This window comes from Oryza glaberrima, chromosome 1 (assembly GCF_000147395.1).
Source record: "Oryza glaberrima chromosome 1, OglaRS2, whole genome shotgun sequence".
NCBI lineage: Eukaryota > Viridiplantae > Streptophyta > Magnoliopsida > Poales > Poaceae > Oryza > Oryza glaberrima.
The window spans coordinates 8,091,860-8,109,870 of record NC_068326.1 but is presented as its reverse complement, the minus strand read 5'-3'; the positions used below and the strand labels follow the sequence as shown (position 1 = coordinate 8,109,870).

Here is an 18,011-nt window from a genome sequence, read left to right as displayed (position 1 = left end):
GGTGGGCCGTGCTTGGGCCTGAGGTGCGGCACGTGGACCGACACGGCACACCCGAAGTGCCAATCGTGCTGTGCCGGCCCGACAACCGTGGGCCATGCCGGGCGAGCCTTATGGCCATGAGGATGTTGGGATTGGAGTTGGTTCATTTTGGTTGTTGCTGCGACGATGAGCCACATGGACATCCAAGTGGCACATCCATCTAGTGTTACAAAACTTTTAAGGCTGTGTTCGCACATCCTTCTTCCCATCACAAACAGTAATCACGGAAACGGAGCGGTCCATTAGCACGTGATTAATTAAGTATTAACTATTTTTTAAAAAAATGGATTAATTTGATTTCTTTTAAGCAACCTTCGTATAGAAATTTCTTTAAAAAAATGCACCGTTTAGCAGTTTAAAAAACGTGCGCGCGGAAAACGAGAAAGAAGGGTTGGGAAAAGGGGATAGCAAACAGGCTTGCTTTGAATCGTAGGAATGAAAAAAAAATGAAGGAATAGAAAAAATATATAGGATTTTAATAGAAATACAAGTATAAAATAAAGAATTACAAAACACAAGAATAATCGTTTGATTGGACCGCGGGACAAAACACAGGAATCGGATGAGAGAGACTTAAAATTTTTTTCAAGAGATTGGATCTCTTGCTAAATTTCCTTTAAAACCTACATGCAATGAGTCCTTCCATAGAAATCATATAGGATTTGAAAAACTATAATCCTTTGAATCAAAAAGCCAAATAGGAAGATTTCTTGTAGGATTTCAATCCTATAAAGGGACCCTAAATGTGAAATATTGCCTTTGTACTCTCTCTGTTCCAATATCTCTTTATATTTTGAGATGTAGGGTGTAGTTCGAGTACAATCAAATTTACTTTTACAACGAGATAAAATTAGGGTTCCTTTGAAACAAAGAAACTTCGTAGGATTTGGGTTCCGTAGAAAGAACTTATATACAGGCTTAGGAATTGCTCTCGCAAATTCTTCTAGAACTCCCAAATTCAAAGGATTGTTTTAAATCATATAAGTCTTGAAGGATTTTAAAAGGGTTCAGAACTTATTCGGATCGGGATTTTCAAAGGGTTCTCAAAGGAACACGGTAGATAGGAAATATGTTTTTCCCTATCATTCGGACCACTCAAAATGATCCGCGGGAAGTTCGAAGGAATGTTTCATTCACCATTACATGAAAATAATGGGGAAAAAGTATCCACTCAGACCACTTGCTAAAATTTCTTCTGCATGATGAACAAGGGCAAACAACATTTGAGCTTCTCTAATAGCTAACTGACCGCATGGCCCCATTAGTGTGAGGCTCGTCTGTCAGCTAGTTTCATGATTGTTTAGTCCTTGCACTAATCAATAAAACTTATATATATTTTTTAAATAATATGTCAGACTTTATTCATTTAATATAGTTACATCGTTCACTAAAGAGTCAATGATAAAATCAGGGGGCTCATCGTCCCAAGTACAATTTTGCTTTGACTGCATCGCTGAAGTTCTTCTAAGCTGCCACGTCCTGCTTTGCCAACTACAATGTCTTGGCTGATCTCTGCTTGCTACCGTTGGATCGTAGCTATCGTCATCTTCGGCCGTTGAACATGCGCTCACGTTCCTGTTCATGGGCTGCTGGCTGCTGTCCTCTCGATGAATCGCTTCACAAGTTCACAATGTGTCCCAATCTAACTGAATGTTTCCGTATGAATTTTGTTTTAGTGTCAAACTGTCAAATACTTCATCCTGGAATTAAATTGGTTGTTTCTTTTCATATAAAAAATGTTGGTAGGCTTCTATTACATTTGTATGCTCTGCTTGTTCAAAACAATTCCTATACTTTTTCTTTGCCCCATCCAAACTTATATATCTAAAAAATTATGTACTCTCAAATCCTCTGTTTTTTCATATGCGATCCTATGATAAGAAATATTCCAATGTTTTTACCCATTCCTCTGTTTTTTAATCTCTTGGAAAAAATTCTTTTGTGACTATCTCTTTCTTGCAATTTTTGTGTTTTTCCTATGCTCCATCCAAACAGCCATTGATGTATTATTCCTATAATTTACATTCATAGGATTCGAGGTGACAAGGCACTTAAATCATATGTTTTTCCTATCAATGTATTATGAAAATCCAGCGTTCCAAAGGACCCCTAAGACTTTGCTAACGTTCTACAGTTTGATTGCATTAGTGAATCCATATTATCGCCATTCAACAAATTAGAGTAGATGATATACATACATTATAAATAAATGCAGGAAATTTTTTGCACGATATAAAATGCAAGAGAAAATGAAGATGTATTTTGTACGTCAACCTAAAAATTAGTCCCTTCTTTTTTTGCAAGCTGAAACTTGTTCCATAGTGGGTGAGACTAAAGAAGTTTCTATGATTTTGCTTTATGTTGAAAATTCTGTCCAAGGTCGGGATAACAGAAAAGTAAATAAGCTTTTCACACCAAAAACTAAGATAGGGTGGCACCAGTGGACAATAGGGTCCAAAAATGCGGCCATCTAGGGTCATACATGATGCTAACACTACATTTTGAGGAGGAAAGTGACAGTTGTGGCGAAGTTGATGGCATTGTCATGTTATAAAGTGGTAGGTTTTGCCTCAATGAATGTACTATATGAAGCCATCTGAGGATCGAATGCAAGCTATAAAGGACAAGAATTGTCTTATCCATGTTCAAATATTTCGTAATATGCTAATATTAATCGAATTATAGGACTATATATATATATATATATATATATATATATATATATATATATATGTATATATATATATATATATATATATGTATATATGTATATGTATATGTATATATGTATATATATATATATATGTATATATATACATACATCATTGAATTTTACAATAACATTGATCATTCGTATTATTTAAAAAATTAGTGTAAATATGCTAAAATATAGGTCTCTTTAATGATAAAACATGCAATAGGATGAATGGTCAAATAATATTATATTAAAAGCCTATCTATTAAAAAAATTGGAGAGATAGTATAACATTTGCTTTCACTATCTGGAAACAATGGTAATGCGATAGTTGATATACGAAGATGGAATCAATTTGGAGAAGAAAAAAAAGACCCGCGCGCTACATTTACTTTACACACCTATATATTTTTAAAGGAAATATGTATACCAGCTTGCATCATCATTAATCGGTTACATATTGATCATCACATAACCAAAAATTATAAATTCTTAAAAGAAATAAATATTCTAAATTAATCATCATATAACCCTGACCCTTTTGTTTTACGTATAGCATTATTGTATCTATGCATACAAATCAGGCATTGAATAGTAAACCGCTCGTTACTCGAGCATGTGGATGAGAAATGTATCTTTTTTTTCTAGATCGTCCTCCTAAATAATCCTCCGTTTCTAAATATCTAACGCCGTTAACTTTTTTAAAATATGTTTGACTGTTCATCTTATTCAAAAATTTAAGTAATTACTATTTTTTTCCTATCATTTGATTTATTGTTAAATATACTTATACGTATACATATAGTTTTACATATTTCACAAAAGTTTTTGAATAAGACGAATGGTTAAACATATATTAAAAAGCCAACGGTGTTAAATATTTAGAAAGTCAACAGTGTCAAATATTTAGAAACGGATGGAGTAATTCTTTCAAATGATGTGAATTTAAACACTTGCATTTGTTCCACAAATAAGGCCTGGCTACCAGCCTTTTTGCTTCCGAAAAGGCTAGCTACCGGCGATTAGAGAGTTGGTTGCTGTGGAGATTTTTCATTAATTAATCATACTGCTCCAAACAAAAACTTTATATTTATGCAACATTAATTGCATATCATGACCACACACCCCCTTTCGAACAGTACGACCAACATAATTGACCGAGCTAATCTGAATGATACACGTTCTCACCAACTACTTATAATCAATAGATGTTCCCATTACTCTCTACCATTTATACCAACCTTAATGAATTCTTTGAAATGCAGGAAGCCAAAATCAACTAAAATAATCCATGTCTTTAATAATAAAAACTTAATTTGAAGAATTTAGACATGGTATAGAGAAATCCCTCTTGATGATCGATGACAGTAGAAATGGAAGTATATATTCATAGTCGCTTGGATATGGGATGACTCGCTAACAACTCCCACCCAAGCGGACAAAACAACCAAGAAGAAGGCGACGTGAGGATAAGGTTCTTCCGATCGATCCAGATAAAGATCAAAAACCCTAATTATTCTTATTACAAGCAAAAGCGGCCGAGTCGCCGAGACCTAATTAGCCTTGCCATCAGCTCATAATCTCGTCCAGATACGCGCATAATTATATTAGCATCCGCAAACCAAGTGCTCCAGACTTCCAAAGTCAAGGTTTGTTGGTTAGCTTATGAGTACTAGTACTAATAAACAGGAGGATGAGAATGCAGTTAGAGAAAGTGAAGACGAGTACTCTTACCGTCCAAAAAAAATCTAACCTAATTAGCGTTTAACATGATATAGCACGATGTCTTTCATCGTGTTAGATTATGTCTTATTCTCTATTGAATTATCGTTAGAATTAACCGGGTTATGTTTTTTTTTTGCACGAAGAAAGTACAGGCTAAATTATGGGCTAAAAGTTTAGTTGAAATTGATACGATGTGATAGAAAAATTATCTGTGTATGAAAGGTTTGATGTGATGGAAAGTTGCAAGTTTGAAAAAAAAACTTTGTAACAAAACAGGGCCATGGAGAATGGAATAAAAAGGCAGAGCAGATTGGAGCATCTAATTTGATGCAATCCTGAAAAGATCTCCAGCAGATGCAAACGTTTAACGGAACAAAGAAAAATGAAACGGCAGCAAGGGAGATGGTCGATTATTATTACGGACGCCAATTGGTTCGGTGATGTTGGCTGCTGCTGCTGCTCTCTTCTTCCACGCAGAGGATGACGCACGCCAGCTGCCTGTTTCCAGGCAGTTTCCTCTTCCTCTCCTCTACTCCGATTGCATTGCCAACTATTGTACGCAGTCAAAATCTGGGTGTTGGAGTGTGAGGATTGTGTACGTAGAAAAGCATACAGAAACGAAATATATATCTAGGGCCCGTTTAGTTCCCAAAATTTTTTTTCTAAAAACATCACATCGAATATTTGAACACATGCATAGAGTATTAAATATAAATAAAAAGAAAAACTAATTGCACAGTTATGGGGGAAATAGCGAGACGAATCTTTTGAGTCTAATTAGTCCGTGATTAGCCATAAGTGCTACAGTAACCCACATGTACTAATGACGGCTTAATTAGGCTTAAAAGATTCGTCTCGCGGTTTCCCGGCGAGTTCTGAAATTAGTTTTTTCATTCGTGTCCGAAAACTCCTTCCGACATCCGGTTAAATGTCCGATGTTACACCTAAAAATTTTCTTTTCCCCAACTAAACACGCCCCTACTCCTCCTGCTAGGTAAACTGTCCCCGGTGAAGAAACCGAAAGCGATTTGACTCTACGAATTTTACACAAAACAGTTCACCCATAACACGTACTAAAGAAATTATGCATTTCTCTATTGAATTGTAGTTAGAATTAACCGGGTTAATAATTTTCAAACGCTAGCTCTTCTCATTCTCTACACGTCTCCTGGCCTCTTGGGCAACTAGGCAACAGCTGGATCACCCCTGGATGGATGGATGGATGCACCGTGGCCCCCTTCACTTCTGATACAGATTTTTATATCTAACATACCCTTTAAAACTGTTAAAGGGTATGTTTTGCATAAAAACTTTACATATAAAAAATACTTAAAATATTAAATAAATATATCTTATAAAATTTATAATAAATTAAAATTTAATTAATCATACGTTAATAGTTTTATTGCTTTTGCATGCTCTAAAATCATCTCCTATCTTACGAGACAAGAACACCAGCTGGCTGTCATGTGTTCTTTCTTCCGTCAGCCATGCAGCATCAGCAGCCGCACCACACTTTGCGCGCTCTCTGTGGCTCGATCCATCAGTCCATCCACTGCTAGCGGCTCGACACGTGTCGCCCGGACGAGCCCCTCGCCCACGTGGAAGAGCGCCAAGTGGGCCATGGGCCCCACGCCGCCAGTCCCCACCCCCCCCCACGGCCCAGCGGGCCCCACGCGTCAGCCGCACGCGGACCCGCAGGTCGCCCGCGTTAAGCAAACGACCCAACCCGGGCCGCGGTTTATATAAAAGCGCGTTGAGCCCGCAGCGCGGCCTCCTACCCATCCATCCCTAGCTTCCTCGCTGCTTCGCCCGCCACGTCACCCTCCTCCTCCCCCCCTTTTTTTTCTCTCGCTCGCCTCGCCTCGCCATCCATGGCGTCGATGGCGAACCAGCAGTAGTAGTAGTCCACCCCAACGACGTGCGCGAGCCAGCTCCGGGGTACCCGCCGCTCGTGCCCGGGGGGGAAGGGGGTGCACCGGGGAGCCGTCGCGCCGCGCCGCCCCGCCGCGCGGCTCTGATTCTTCCCGTTCCCGGAGGTGAGTGGGTTGACTGACTCCTCCCCGCTCCGCGCCGCGCCGCGACTGGCCTCGACTCTGCGTGTGTGTTTGGTTAGGTGATTTGGATTGTTCCGCGCTTGACGACGTCCCCGCTCGTTGTTGGGGGGTTTCGTCTTGGTGCGGGGGATTTTTTTGTTGTTTAGCGTTCGTTCATGTTAGGGGTAGTTGTTTCGTCTCGTCTCGGGAGGTGGGGGGTTTTAGGGTGATTCTTCGATCGAGATCTTCGTTTAGGGGTTGCGATCACTCGCCGATTGCGGATCTTTGCCGCGGAATTTTTCTTATTCTTTTTTTTTTTTTTGCCTCCTGGGGTTTTCGATTCGGGGGGCAGATTCTTGGGGGATTCGAGACGCGCGTAATGGGGATTGGTTGCGACCCCGTCGAAATCCGAGTGGATCGGTCGGTTGGTTGGTTGTGCGAAAAATGGTGTTCTTGAAGTAGTTCGGTATTTGGGGAATTAGGATAGCTGCTCTTCCTTCAGTGCTTCAATAGGATGATAAATCAGTGAATTCCCGATTGTTTTTGCTTTTCCCATTTTAGCTAGCCTATAATAGGATATCACCCCACTTTTCAGGTGGTTTAATGTGAAATTTGGAGTTATTACCATATTCCTACTAATCATTTTAGAATTTCCTCCCCTGCTTGCTTTGAACCTGAAATTGTCAATAATTAGAAAGGAGGAAGCATCATTGTTCATATGGATTTTTGTTAGTTTGCCTCCATGTTTATCTTCTGTAAAATGCTTGGGGATGTTACTCCATGAGCATACTAAAATCGCCAACGTTTGTGTTGAGAATCTTTCTAGAAAGATTTATAAGATCGTCACTTATGTTCTTTAGTTTTTAGGCAGTAAGTCGTTGTGCTAAATACCCATGCCGTTTTAGATTCTCCCTGATCATGTTTGCTTTTCTTGATTCATGCACAGATTTGAACCATGGAGTCTTTACGTGACATGGTCCTCCCACCAGGATTTGGATTCCACCCAAAAGATACTGAGCTCATTTCTCACTATCTGAAAAAGAAAATACATGGCCAAAAGATTGAATATGAGATCATTCCAGAGGTGGATATATACAAGCATGAACCATGGGATTTACCTGGTAAGTTGAACATTATTCCATGGCAACCTATATTTGTTTCGATCCATAGAGTTTGCTCATGAGAAAAGAGTCAATATTTGACCATCAATTTAAACTAGATAATGCTGGTAGATGGAAACATTCATGTTTGCAAGAACCACTGGGGAATGCACCAGAATGTTTTCTGTATTCTTAGTACTGTTGTCATTTCTTAGTACTGTTGCATCCTTTGCCTTTTTAAATATTATGCAACTGATTGCCAATTATGTATCTTCTTTGTCCAATTCTCTGCCCTGTTATTTTGATAGATGAGTTTCTTTTTTCTACTTTTTGGCTTCCTTTGTTTGTATGCCGCTTGGAATCTAATTATGTAAACTGCTGATGATATTTCACATTACAGCAAAGTGCGATGTTCCAACTCAGGATAATAAGTGGCATTTCTTCGCTGCTCGTGACAGAAAGTATCCTAACGGTTCTCGGTCAAATAGGGCAACAGTTGCTGGGTATTGGAAATCCACTGGAAAGGATCGAGCCATAAAAATGGGCAAGCAAACTATAGGAACGAAGAAAACTTTAGTTTTTCATGAAGGCCGCCCACCCACTGGGAGACGTACTGAGTGGATCATGCATGAGTACTATATAGATGAGCGTGAATGTCAAGCCTGCCCTGATATGAAGGTATTGAACTAATTATTAAGATTTTAAAGTGGCTTATTTAGAAAAGAGAGAACTATATTGTGGCTTTACATGATACTCCCTCCGTTTCAAAATATTTGAGACCGTTGACTTTTTAGTACGTGTTTGACTATTCGTCTTATTCAAAAAATTTAAGTAATTATTTATTCTTTTCATATCATTTGATTCATTGTTAAATATACTTTCATGTACACATATAGTTTTACATATTTCACAAATTTTTTTAATAAGACGAACGGTCAAACATGTGCTAAAAAATCAACGGTGTCAAACATTTTGAAACGGAGGGAGTATATAAATTAATGTGCACTGTACCTTCTTGATGTCACTCTTCAAACAACTTGCTGGTTTAGATGATATAATCATATGATTTGCTGACTAAGGGCGAATTCCAGTATCTAATGTAGGGCTTTTATTTTATTGTCCCTCAGGATGCATATGTACTTTGTCGTATTACCAAAAGAAATGACTGGATCCCAGGGAATGGCAATGAGTTGGACAACAGTGATCCTCATCCAGAACCATATGATGCTCCTCCATCAGTTATCAGTACTGAACTGCTAAATCCTGCTGCTGAACCAGTTGTCGGTGTTGAAGCTGCACCAGTTACCGTTGCTGAACCTGACGGTGTTACTACGTCAGCTATCACTGCTAATATACCATCTCCTAGTGATGACATTAATCTGGATGATTGGTTGAATGAACTATTTGATCCTTTCTTTGACCCTGAACAGAGTCTGGCTTCTGCTGATCTGTCTCCAGATGAACAAAATGTTGAATCATCGGTGAGTTCCTTCACAGTCACTGTGTTTGCAGGTTAAATAATTCAATGGATAAATTATTAGAATGTTGTAGTGACTCCAGCTCCCTATGAGAACGGGCTATTGCATGAACAAGAATCTGTTGGACAAATCTAACATGCTTGTTACTCATAATAAATTGATCTTCACTGGTCCACTTGTGCATACTGATTGCTATTTAATATATCTGCATAATGCATTTCTGATAGACAAAATACTGAATAACTTCACGAACATATAGAAACCAAACACAACATTGCATTATAGTAATGTTTGTGAGCCTAGTACATACTGGTTACTGCTTGGGAATTGATACTAATATGAAGCATGTGACTGGTAATGACCTTTAGAGATACCTAGACATAGGCAAATCACAATGTTGTGACCTTTTTTTTTTTTTGACTTAGTATGGCTGCCCTTTTATTTTCTTTTGCTGGTTGACAAAGAAGATTTGCTTGTAATTTTTTTAGGAACACCGGAGTAATGCATTCTCATGGATAATATTTGAAACTCATTGAAAATTATTATGATTTGTTTGGATTGACTTTTTAAAAAATAGCCATGATTTGCATATACCATGGACTGAAGCTATCTTATGTGTTACGGTTTGTTCCACCTCTTCTGAGATTTCTGGTTATTGCCAAGTATCTGGTCTGTTATATTATGGGGAAACGTTGACTGTAGTTGTGTTTTCATATCATGTATTTTCTGCAAATCATGAATTGTACTTGTCATTGTGCTGTGCATTCTGCCATTCTACTATGTTTTGATTGCAGTTCTTAGCCTGTGCATACTTGCTCATTGCGCTATCTTCCTTCTTAATTTACAGAACCTAGGTGCTTTGGCTCCAAAGGTGGAACAAGACTATTCTAGTCCTAACGAGAACGTAGTAGATGATACGGAGTACTTGTTGCCTGAAGATGTTTACAACATACTGCACCCTGGTACAGATGACTTCAATATGCTCCAGAATCCTTTGGATCAGTACCCCATTCAATATGCAACCGATGTTTGGAGTGGAATTCAGAAGGAAGAACTGTGGTCGCCCCAGGCCAATGCTGAGCCTAGTCAGTCGAATGAAGCTGCTGATAATGGAATTATAAGACGTTATCGTAGTATGAAAACACCTGAAACTAGTGTGCCGCAGTTCAAGGGTAAAACTCAGGCTAAAATGCGGGTTGGGATCAACAAGATGGCTACGAGTAGTTCTGAATCTATCAACCAGACTATCAAGTTTGAGAACAGTGGTCGTCTTGTTGAGCACCAGAAGAACCAAGCGCATGATGTAGCTTCTACCAAGCGGTCAGACGCAGGGAAGCCAAGTACAGAGCTCAGCAGCAATCGAGGATTTCTCAGGGGTATCCGAAATGCATTTGCAGGCTGTTCGGATGCTCGATGGAACATGATACTTGTTGCGGGTTTCGCTATTGGAGTCGCTGTGGTAGCGCTTCATATAGGCCAACGCCTTGGATTAAGCCAGAGAGATCAGCAGCATACCTAGCTTTTAGGTTTGCAGGTTACTGGGTTTCTATGCTTTTTGCAATCTGGAGAAACGTAAACAAACTCCGATCTTTGGTTGGTGCAGAACATTTGATGTATGCGCCGTTTTTTTTGTGTTGGTTTTGTACATATTATTATCTTCGGTTTTGGTCGACTTTTGTTCTCGCCAGCTAGTAGTACTATGTTGACGAATGTAGAAGAAAACCTCAAAAAAAAAAGAACAAATGAAAAAAAAATTGACGATGAAAATTTATATAATTAACCGCTTGCATTGTACTATACCGTATCAGTTATGATGGCATGATTCTAAATACATGCACTTGTGGATGACTACGGCATTTTTCCTCTGAAGTTTTTGTGTATTATGGTTGAAGTAATCTCATGTTTGACTAATCGTAGTCATATGTTGGGAGTACGGCTATTTGAAACACTGGAACGTAGTTTGTAAAAGGGATCTAAATGCACAAGACAGAACTCTCTCCAGCAATCTTTCAAGGAATTGTAGAGCAAACATGACATCCAAATCCACTGCAAACAATTTACCCTGTTAAAAACATGCATGACCATCATACTACCACGTCTGCGAAGATGACAAACAACATTACATAACCGTTACATGCCTTCTGTGATGCGTTGTCATGAATAAATAGCATCTCCCGAGTTAAGATTCCAAATATGTACGCAAGTTCCCAAACTATATGAATTTGCGACCATAAAATAAAGGGGGCACATAACCAATAATACAAAACCACAAATCATAGTAACTAGATTGCTGGGACGCTGGATTATATATAACCTTGCAACCCAGCAATGGACCTTCGGTCTCAACTCTGAAGGCCATCATCCCCTTTTTCTGTTAGATTACTCGCTACTAAACTGCGACTGGGCTCTGAAATAAACCTCAGTTGCATAGTATACTATATCAACTGTTATTCTACTATCGAGACCCTTTCCAGCACGACAAGTGCTTGCGGCCGAATATGACTATGGCTAGGAGCAACCTTCAATGCGGAGGTCGTTCAACAGCCATGTCATATCATTTGCACCGATTCGGCTTGACTTCAGCTCCCGCATGCTTGCTCTCGCTTGGGAGTACAGCTCCTCTTCAAGAGGGATTTCTAGAAAAGAAATACATGGGCAAGATAAGCACATTTATCTTTGTAATCATATATGGCAATGATACAGGGATGCAATATGACAGTCGGATTTCTCTTTTGAAAGAAAATGACAGCTGGTAAATTGCATTTGGAATGGAATTCGCACAGTACAAGTATGGGAAACTGCTCACCTCAATGATGACTGGCAGTTATGCTATTCCCTCCAGTGCCTTGCCCAGAAGCCCTTCTTTCTGGCAGACTCGCTCTCTGAAATTGACTGGGATGGCCGAGAGCCAATAGAGAAATGCCTTCTCAAAAACGGGCGACTAAACGAGCCCTTCAAGCTAGAACTTGTGCCTAATCTGGGCTCTCTCCTACTTTCCTTCTGATGCTTAGAGCTCCCATCTAGATTAACATCAACTATCACATTTTTAGGTATCTTGTTCTTTGTCTTTGATTCCAACTTCCCAAATAGCTTCACTGTACATTTCTCACCATGGGTGCATACAGGACAAGGGGGATCATATTTGTCAGCTTCTGCAGTTAAGCTATCCAAACAGTCAGCATGGTAAACATGGCCGCACAATAAAACAGCAACAACAGCCAGTTCCTGAGCATTCCATGTGGACCGTTCCTTTAATAGCTTTAAACATAGCTTGCACACCTCTTGGTCAGGTGAATGTGTAGTAGGATTATTAGAAGCATTTGATCTTGTCATTTTACTCGAAACAGAACCTAAGAGCTCACTATCAACTGACCATCTTTCTCTCTGAGATGATGCGACCATTTCAGAAAATGTTCGCATTGACCAACCATCAGATGACTCGCCATGTGATCCTACTGCAGATAAATCATTGCTGCAGACTGAGAGCATGGAGGAGGATGGCCTTCCTTCAGGAGAGGCACCCTCATTGAGAGACCTGAGAGATGGAATCTTGCTGTCGGAGACCTGTCTATACAGTTGATACCCTGGTGATCGACGTGCTTTCCTCATTGAATCTGCATCTGTTGGTAGAGAATGCCCCCTGGAGGATGATGAAGGATCTGCTCTGGATATAGCAGGCGGCGTTGAAGGAACAGAGATTGACATCTTCGAATCTGAAGCCACACTTACTGTGTCTAGCGATTTTCTGGAAAGCTTTGCCTACAAAATATGTTGAAGAAGAAACCTATCAGAAACAGCACATTTCAATCTTCCAAGGTACATAAAACTTAAATGGTAACAGCTAATAATTTCAGGTTTCAGCTATATAGATTAGTATTGCATACCTCAGGGGAAGAATTGCTTGTGGTGGATCTACCTGCTGAAAAAAAAAGTAGAAGAAATCAGCAAGGGAATTGTCAGCAAATAGCTGCTGAGGCAAAAACTCCTCCTGTGCTGAAGACTATTGTCTTCTGCATAAGGATGATAAAATCTATCTTACAGCCTGGCACATAAGTTAAAAGTATGGTCGATGAATTATCACTGAATATAGATTAAGGCCGCATTCGAACCAGCCAGTTCGGAACGCTTCTTTTTAGCACGGAAAACATAGCGCCTCTTTAGCACATGATTAATTAAAGCGCATGATTAATTAAATATTAGCTTAAAAAACTTTAAAAATAGATTAATAATAAATTTAAAGCAACTTTCCTATAGAATTTTTTTTTGCAAAAAATTGCACCCTTTAACAGTTTGGGAAGCATGCGCACAGCAAACAAAAGAGGGAAGGATGGGAACAGGTAGAGCCGAACACAGCCTAAAGGTAGATCTATGTATTAATAGGTAGTTCATATTCGAAATAACAATTCCAGACTAGGCAAGGCAGGTAGTTCACTGAGATATTGACATATGAACACGGTTTCAGAAATCGGTATTCACAGAAGTGCTGGTTTCCGGGGCCAGATAAGTAGGTTACAAGTTTACTGGATGAAAGGAATTCAAATCGAAAGTTGAAGTAAAATAATAGTTACCGCCGGATAATTGTTACTGCAACTGCCAGGAAAAAAAATTGTGGCTATAACAGATCAACAAATTTCTAAAGTTCAATTTTTAAATTTCAAGTATTCAGGCTGGTTTGCACCAATACCAGTCAAAAAGCTTTGGAATAGTAACAAGATGGTTACGTTTTCGAACCTTGGTTACAAAGAAATGAAATATTACAAGCCAATAAAGTTCCCTTGGGTAAAGGATGCTCCCCACAAAAACCATGCCAAAAAAAGTGCAATGTGAATGTTATATGGTTATATACCAATCCACCTTCAGAGACAGTAGAAGGTTCCAGCAATGAGCACCAAAAACTAGAGCCTAAAATTTATTTCAATAATCCTATGAACAAATGCACATAAGGCAATGCCAAATAGCAAAAAATGGAGTGAGATAAGCTGCTCTGGGTGGAAACAGAATCTAAGATCAATTAGGATGCTAAACTGGTCAAAGGGAATGCAAATTCCAGATTCATGGGGAAATGTGCAAAAATAATATCTAAATTAAAGCAGATCCTGAGCAGGACCAACAACATTTCTTTTGCACCCTTTCTTCATAATCAAAGATAAATTGAGCATCATGTATGCATCTAGAATTATATTGCATTTGAATATCAGTTGGGAAGGTCAAGAGCATTGAATTTGGCAATATTCCCCAGTTTTCCTTTCCAATTTTATATTATGGTACAGGTGGTAGCTTATCTTCTGTTGGAAGTTGTGTAATAAATATGTTGGTAAAGCAAATTAAACAAGTCAACTTTATTCTACTAGCTCTGGAAGAGAGTGCAAATGCATCGAATAAACATAGGTGCAAGGATTCAGAAGTAAATGACATGTTAAATCAAAGTGCTAATTCAGAAGGAAAACATCACAAAACAAATTGTTTATGTTCAAAACAAAACAAATGGAATATATATTTTTTGTTGCCTCAGTTCTTCACTCTTTATGGTTGCATTCAACAGCATTAGTGAACAAGGGCATCATTCTGTTGTCCTAAATGGTAATCATGACCATGTAGGTTCAATAACTTTGTTATGAAGAACATCAAAGTTGAAATGTTGAATCCCATTCTTTAATCAGGTGAAGGAATGCATAAAGAAACATAAAAGAATGAAAGAATATAGGAATAATTTATAAATTACCTCGAAGGTCAGATCTCGCAATCTTAGATGACTCCCTCTTCCTGTCAGATTTATGGCACTTGAGCTTGTTGAACATATCAGAAGGGCTGCCTCCGTTAGAAAAGCCATCAGTTGGCGCAATTGAGCCACTCTTTGTTTCAGGCCGAATGCTTCCACTACTATGGTTGGAAAACAATGCGGGCATTTCCATTATGTCTTCTATGTGTGTGCGGTTATCCCACCGGAAGCTCCATGATGGAGAGTGTCTTACGTTCCTGAATGCTGACACTTCAATTGGAGTAACACATGGCTGAGGCCTCTCTTTTGCAGCTATACAGCAATTAGCTCCCATGTTTATTGAGAAAGAATTCAATATGCGTTAATCATCCAAATGCTGAGATCTTATCAGTGTGAAGCAAAATCATGAGCAAAACGTAACATGATCATCCTTCCTAGCTGAGAGAGAAAGAGAAATAAGAGCAATAAGGATATTTTAACCAAGGAATGAAAAAGACAGGGAAAAACTATCTAGTGTACTTTGAGCTACAATAGAAGCCTCCAGAGACAATTAGAGGTACAACGTCAAAAAGAAAATAAAGCCCAACGAAGCAACAAAAAAGAACACCAACCTAGTCTAGACAGAAATGTAGGGCTTGAAATAGTTAAACTTAGCAAACAACAAATTCCTATCTGGTATATGATACTTTCTTTATCCCCGTGGTCCTAGAAAAGCTGCATACACAGTGGCAACCACATACATATGTTGATATGACGACGGGGAAGAGAGGAAATTAACTTGAATAAAGAATAAAGAAATAAGACCTAATTTGGGGTCCACATATTTGATGGTTGGGTATGGCCAGATGCAATTCATTAGTCCAAGTATGAGAATAAACCGCAAACATCATGCATGACATAAATTTTCTTAGTACATGTCGCCCTCTTCAATTTTCCAGTCTACATATCAAGTATTCATGAAAACAGCAGCACGATCTCCATAGATAAGAAACCACTAATGCCATTTCTAAATACCCCACGAGCTGAACATCAGCATCCATAAAGCAACCACTTCACTTATTCACAATAAGAAAGCAAAAAGAAGTGGAAAAAGATGCTTGAGTATAATTGAAGGAACAAACTGGGGAAGCTGGCTAACCACATAGGGTGCAACTATGTGACGGAAGAAAGCCACAGTTAGGTAGACCAGAATCAGGACATTCCAAAACTAAAACACACTCAAAGGGCACTGATTCCTCCCACACAACACTCTAAGCATCTCATCTTAATGCCAGTGGACCGAATTGCAAATTATTTAACATCTCAGTCATGATATTGCCGTATCAGACTAAAGAAATACCCAAAAAAAAACGCAGCATACTTATTTATCAGTCTGATTTTATATAATGTAATATTATGCACAATTTATCAGTAAAACATATTTTTAGCTGACAAGAACATTAATACAGCTGATAATTTCGAACCAACAAACTAATACACCATTCAAAAGTAATGGTACATCCAGCAGGTAAAATTGGGGGAAAAGACTAGGGTACCCAAAAGACTAACATGCGAGATCGAGCTCAACATATATTTTCAAATTATGCATAGCATGGGGGAGCAAACGAAGCAGCAAATTTCGAGCAGCGAAACTCAAACCAGCACCCGATCAAAACCCCCCACACAGGCCACAGTTCCCCCAGCTACCCCACCTACGCAAGCCACGGCCTCACCCGCACCCGCAATTCCCCCCGTTTCCCCCCACCAACCGCAGCGGAACCCACCCACCCAACCCCAACCCCTCCACCCCCACACGAATTACCTTAGAACCACTCGGAGTCGGAGCACCGATCAGAGCGGCGCCCTCTCCCACCCACCCCCGGGGCCGAATCGCCAACGACTCCCACACCTCCGCCTCCGCCTCCGCCGCCGCCGCGGCGCCGGAACTGGGGGCGGTGGTCTGGATCTGGCAAAAGCTCAGCCGCCGCGGCCGCACCCCCAGCGAGCGCCGCCTCGCCGTCGCCGAGAGCTGAGATGGCTGGGCTGCCTAGGGTTTCCGGAGTCAAGCTCGGGGGGGGAGGGGATGCGATGCGATGCGATTGCGAGAGAAGAGGGAAGGAGAGGAGAGAGAGAGAGATGGTGTGGGTATAAAAGCGGGTGAGAAAAGAAAAAAATAATAATATAAGTAGTACTACTACTCCCCTCGCTTCGCTTCGCTCCGCGGCGGAGGAAAAAAAAAAAGGAGGAAAAGAAAAGAAAAGAAAATTGGTGCGGGTGGGTGGGTGGACACGCGGGGTGGGGTGGGGTCCGAGGCTTCCCGTCTCCCGGCTGACGCCGCGCGAGCCTGCTGGGCCACGTGCACACCCCCCCGCTGCGTCTGCGTGTGCCACTGGGGGGAGTCGGGGCCCACCTGCATTGACTCGTGGGGGAGCGAGCGCGTATGGGGGGAGAATTTTTTCCGTTTTTAGTTTTTTTAAAAAATATTTACAGAAATAATCTATCGGCAAAAAAATTGCAAAAATAGACCCTGCCGCCCCAGTGGTGGGCGGCAAGCTGACGTGGCAGACGGCGGGTCGACCGCGCCGTCTGCCGCTGTCGGCCAAAATTACAATTAGCCCCTTGCCGCCCTCACGGCAAGGGGCTAATTGCAATTTTGCCGCCCATAAAGAGCTTGCGGCCGTACTTTTTGCATCTGGTTGGGGCGGCAAGGGACCCAGATGCAAAAAAATACGGCCAAAAGATTTTTCTATGTTATGTTAATAATAAATAAAGAAGTATTTATTGATAAAACTTGTTAATATTGTTATAAAAATGTATTGAAGTTGGTTGTTTCGCAATTTCATATGTTAAATGAGGTATTATTTTGTACCTTATTCGACGTATTAGTACTCGGATAATTAATATAGGCCTATCGCAGTCTCGGTCGTAGAAACATTATATGGACTTAAACAAGGAAAATTATGTAACATGAAGAAATAGTAGTACAATTTGAACATGATACAACTATTTCCATTGCGGTTACATAGATGATATTAGATTCGAACTAGGAGGGAGGTAGTGCAATAGTTGAACACAACGACGATGTAGTAATAGGACAAGGAAGCATGACAGTAGAAATTTCAATATGCCAAGTTGTCCGATAATAGCTAACCCCTACGTGAGGATCCCTCTCCTCTCTCAAACCGTGCTTTAATAACCTTGTATTGCTCTGGTAATTCAAGCTGCACAACACGGCTAGGA

General features: G+C 40.0%; 2 protein-coding genes across 3 annotated transcripts; one reads left to right on the top strand and one right to left on the bottom strand.

Moving 5' to 3' along the window:
• Positions 1–6,244: 6,244 nt before the first annotated feature.
• LOC127760378 (NAC domain-containing protein 74) lies at positions 6,245–10,849 on the top strand. The gene is made up of 5 exons (XM_052284626.1): positions 6,245–6,498; positions 7,442–7,616; positions 7,996–8,273; positions 8,723–9,076; positions 9,921–10,849. Exons 2-5 carry the CDS (start codon positions 7,451–7,453, stop codon positions 10,590–10,592), a joined length of 1,470 nt encoding a protein of 489 aa, XP_052140586.1. The 5' UTR covers positions 6,245–6,498; positions 7,442–7,450; the 3' UTR covers positions 10,593–10,849.
• Positions 10,850–11,118: 269 nt separating this feature from the next.
• LOC127760379 (uncharacterized) lies at positions 11,119–16,904 on the bottom strand. Of its 2 annotated transcripts, none has more exons than XM_052284628.1 (5): positions 16,594–16,904; positions 14,796–15,230; positions 12,958–12,989; positions 11,880–12,832; positions 11,119–11,709 (listed from the first exon to the last, which is right to left on the bottom strand). In XM_052284628.1, exons 2-4 carry the CDS (start codon positions 15,124–15,126, stop codon positions 11,903–11,905), a joined length of 1,293 nt encoding a protein of 430 aa, XP_052140588.1. In that variant the 5' UTR covers positions 15,127–15,230; positions 16,594–16,904; the 3' UTR covers positions 11,119–11,709; positions 11,880–11,902. The 2 variants fall into 2 exon arrangements, with proteins under 2 accessions (XP_052140588.1, XP_052140587.1); XM_052284627.1 differs by having other exon boundaries at positions 12,958–12,992; positions 16,594–16,903.
• Between the last annotated feature and the right edge of the window lie 1,107 nt (positions 16,905–18,011).

What these genes read in the sequence shown, in the direction of transcription:
- LOC127760378 (XM_052284626.1), top strand. Translation starts at nt 7,451, where the DNA reads ATGGAGTCTTTACGTGACATGGTCCTCCCACCAGGATTTGGATTCCAC. An exon ending in TGAACCATGGGATTTACCTG is followed by an intron (nt 7,617 to 7,995) that starts GTAAGTTGAACA and finishes TTCACATTACAG; the next exon opens with CAAAGTGCGATGTTCCAACT. An exon ending in AACAAAATGTTGAATCATCG is followed by an intron (nt 9,077 to 9,920) that starts GTGAGTTCCTTC and finishes CTTAATTTACAG; the next exon opens with AACCTAGGTGCTTTGGCTCC.
- LOC127760379 (XM_052284627.1), bottom strand. Translation starts at nt 15,126, where the DNA reads ATGGGAGCTAATTGCTGTATAGCTGCAAAAGAGAGGCCTCAGCCATGT. An exon ending in TGCGAGATCTGACCTTCGAG is followed by an intron (nt 12,993 to 14,795) that starts GTAATTTATAAA and finishes TTTTTTTTTCAG; the next exon opens with CAGGTAGATCCACCACAAGC. An exon ending in CAAGCAATTCTTCCCCTGAG is followed by an intron (nt 12,833 to 12,957) that starts GTATGCAATACT and finishes CATATTTTGTAG; the next exon opens with GCAAAGCTTTCCAGAAAATC.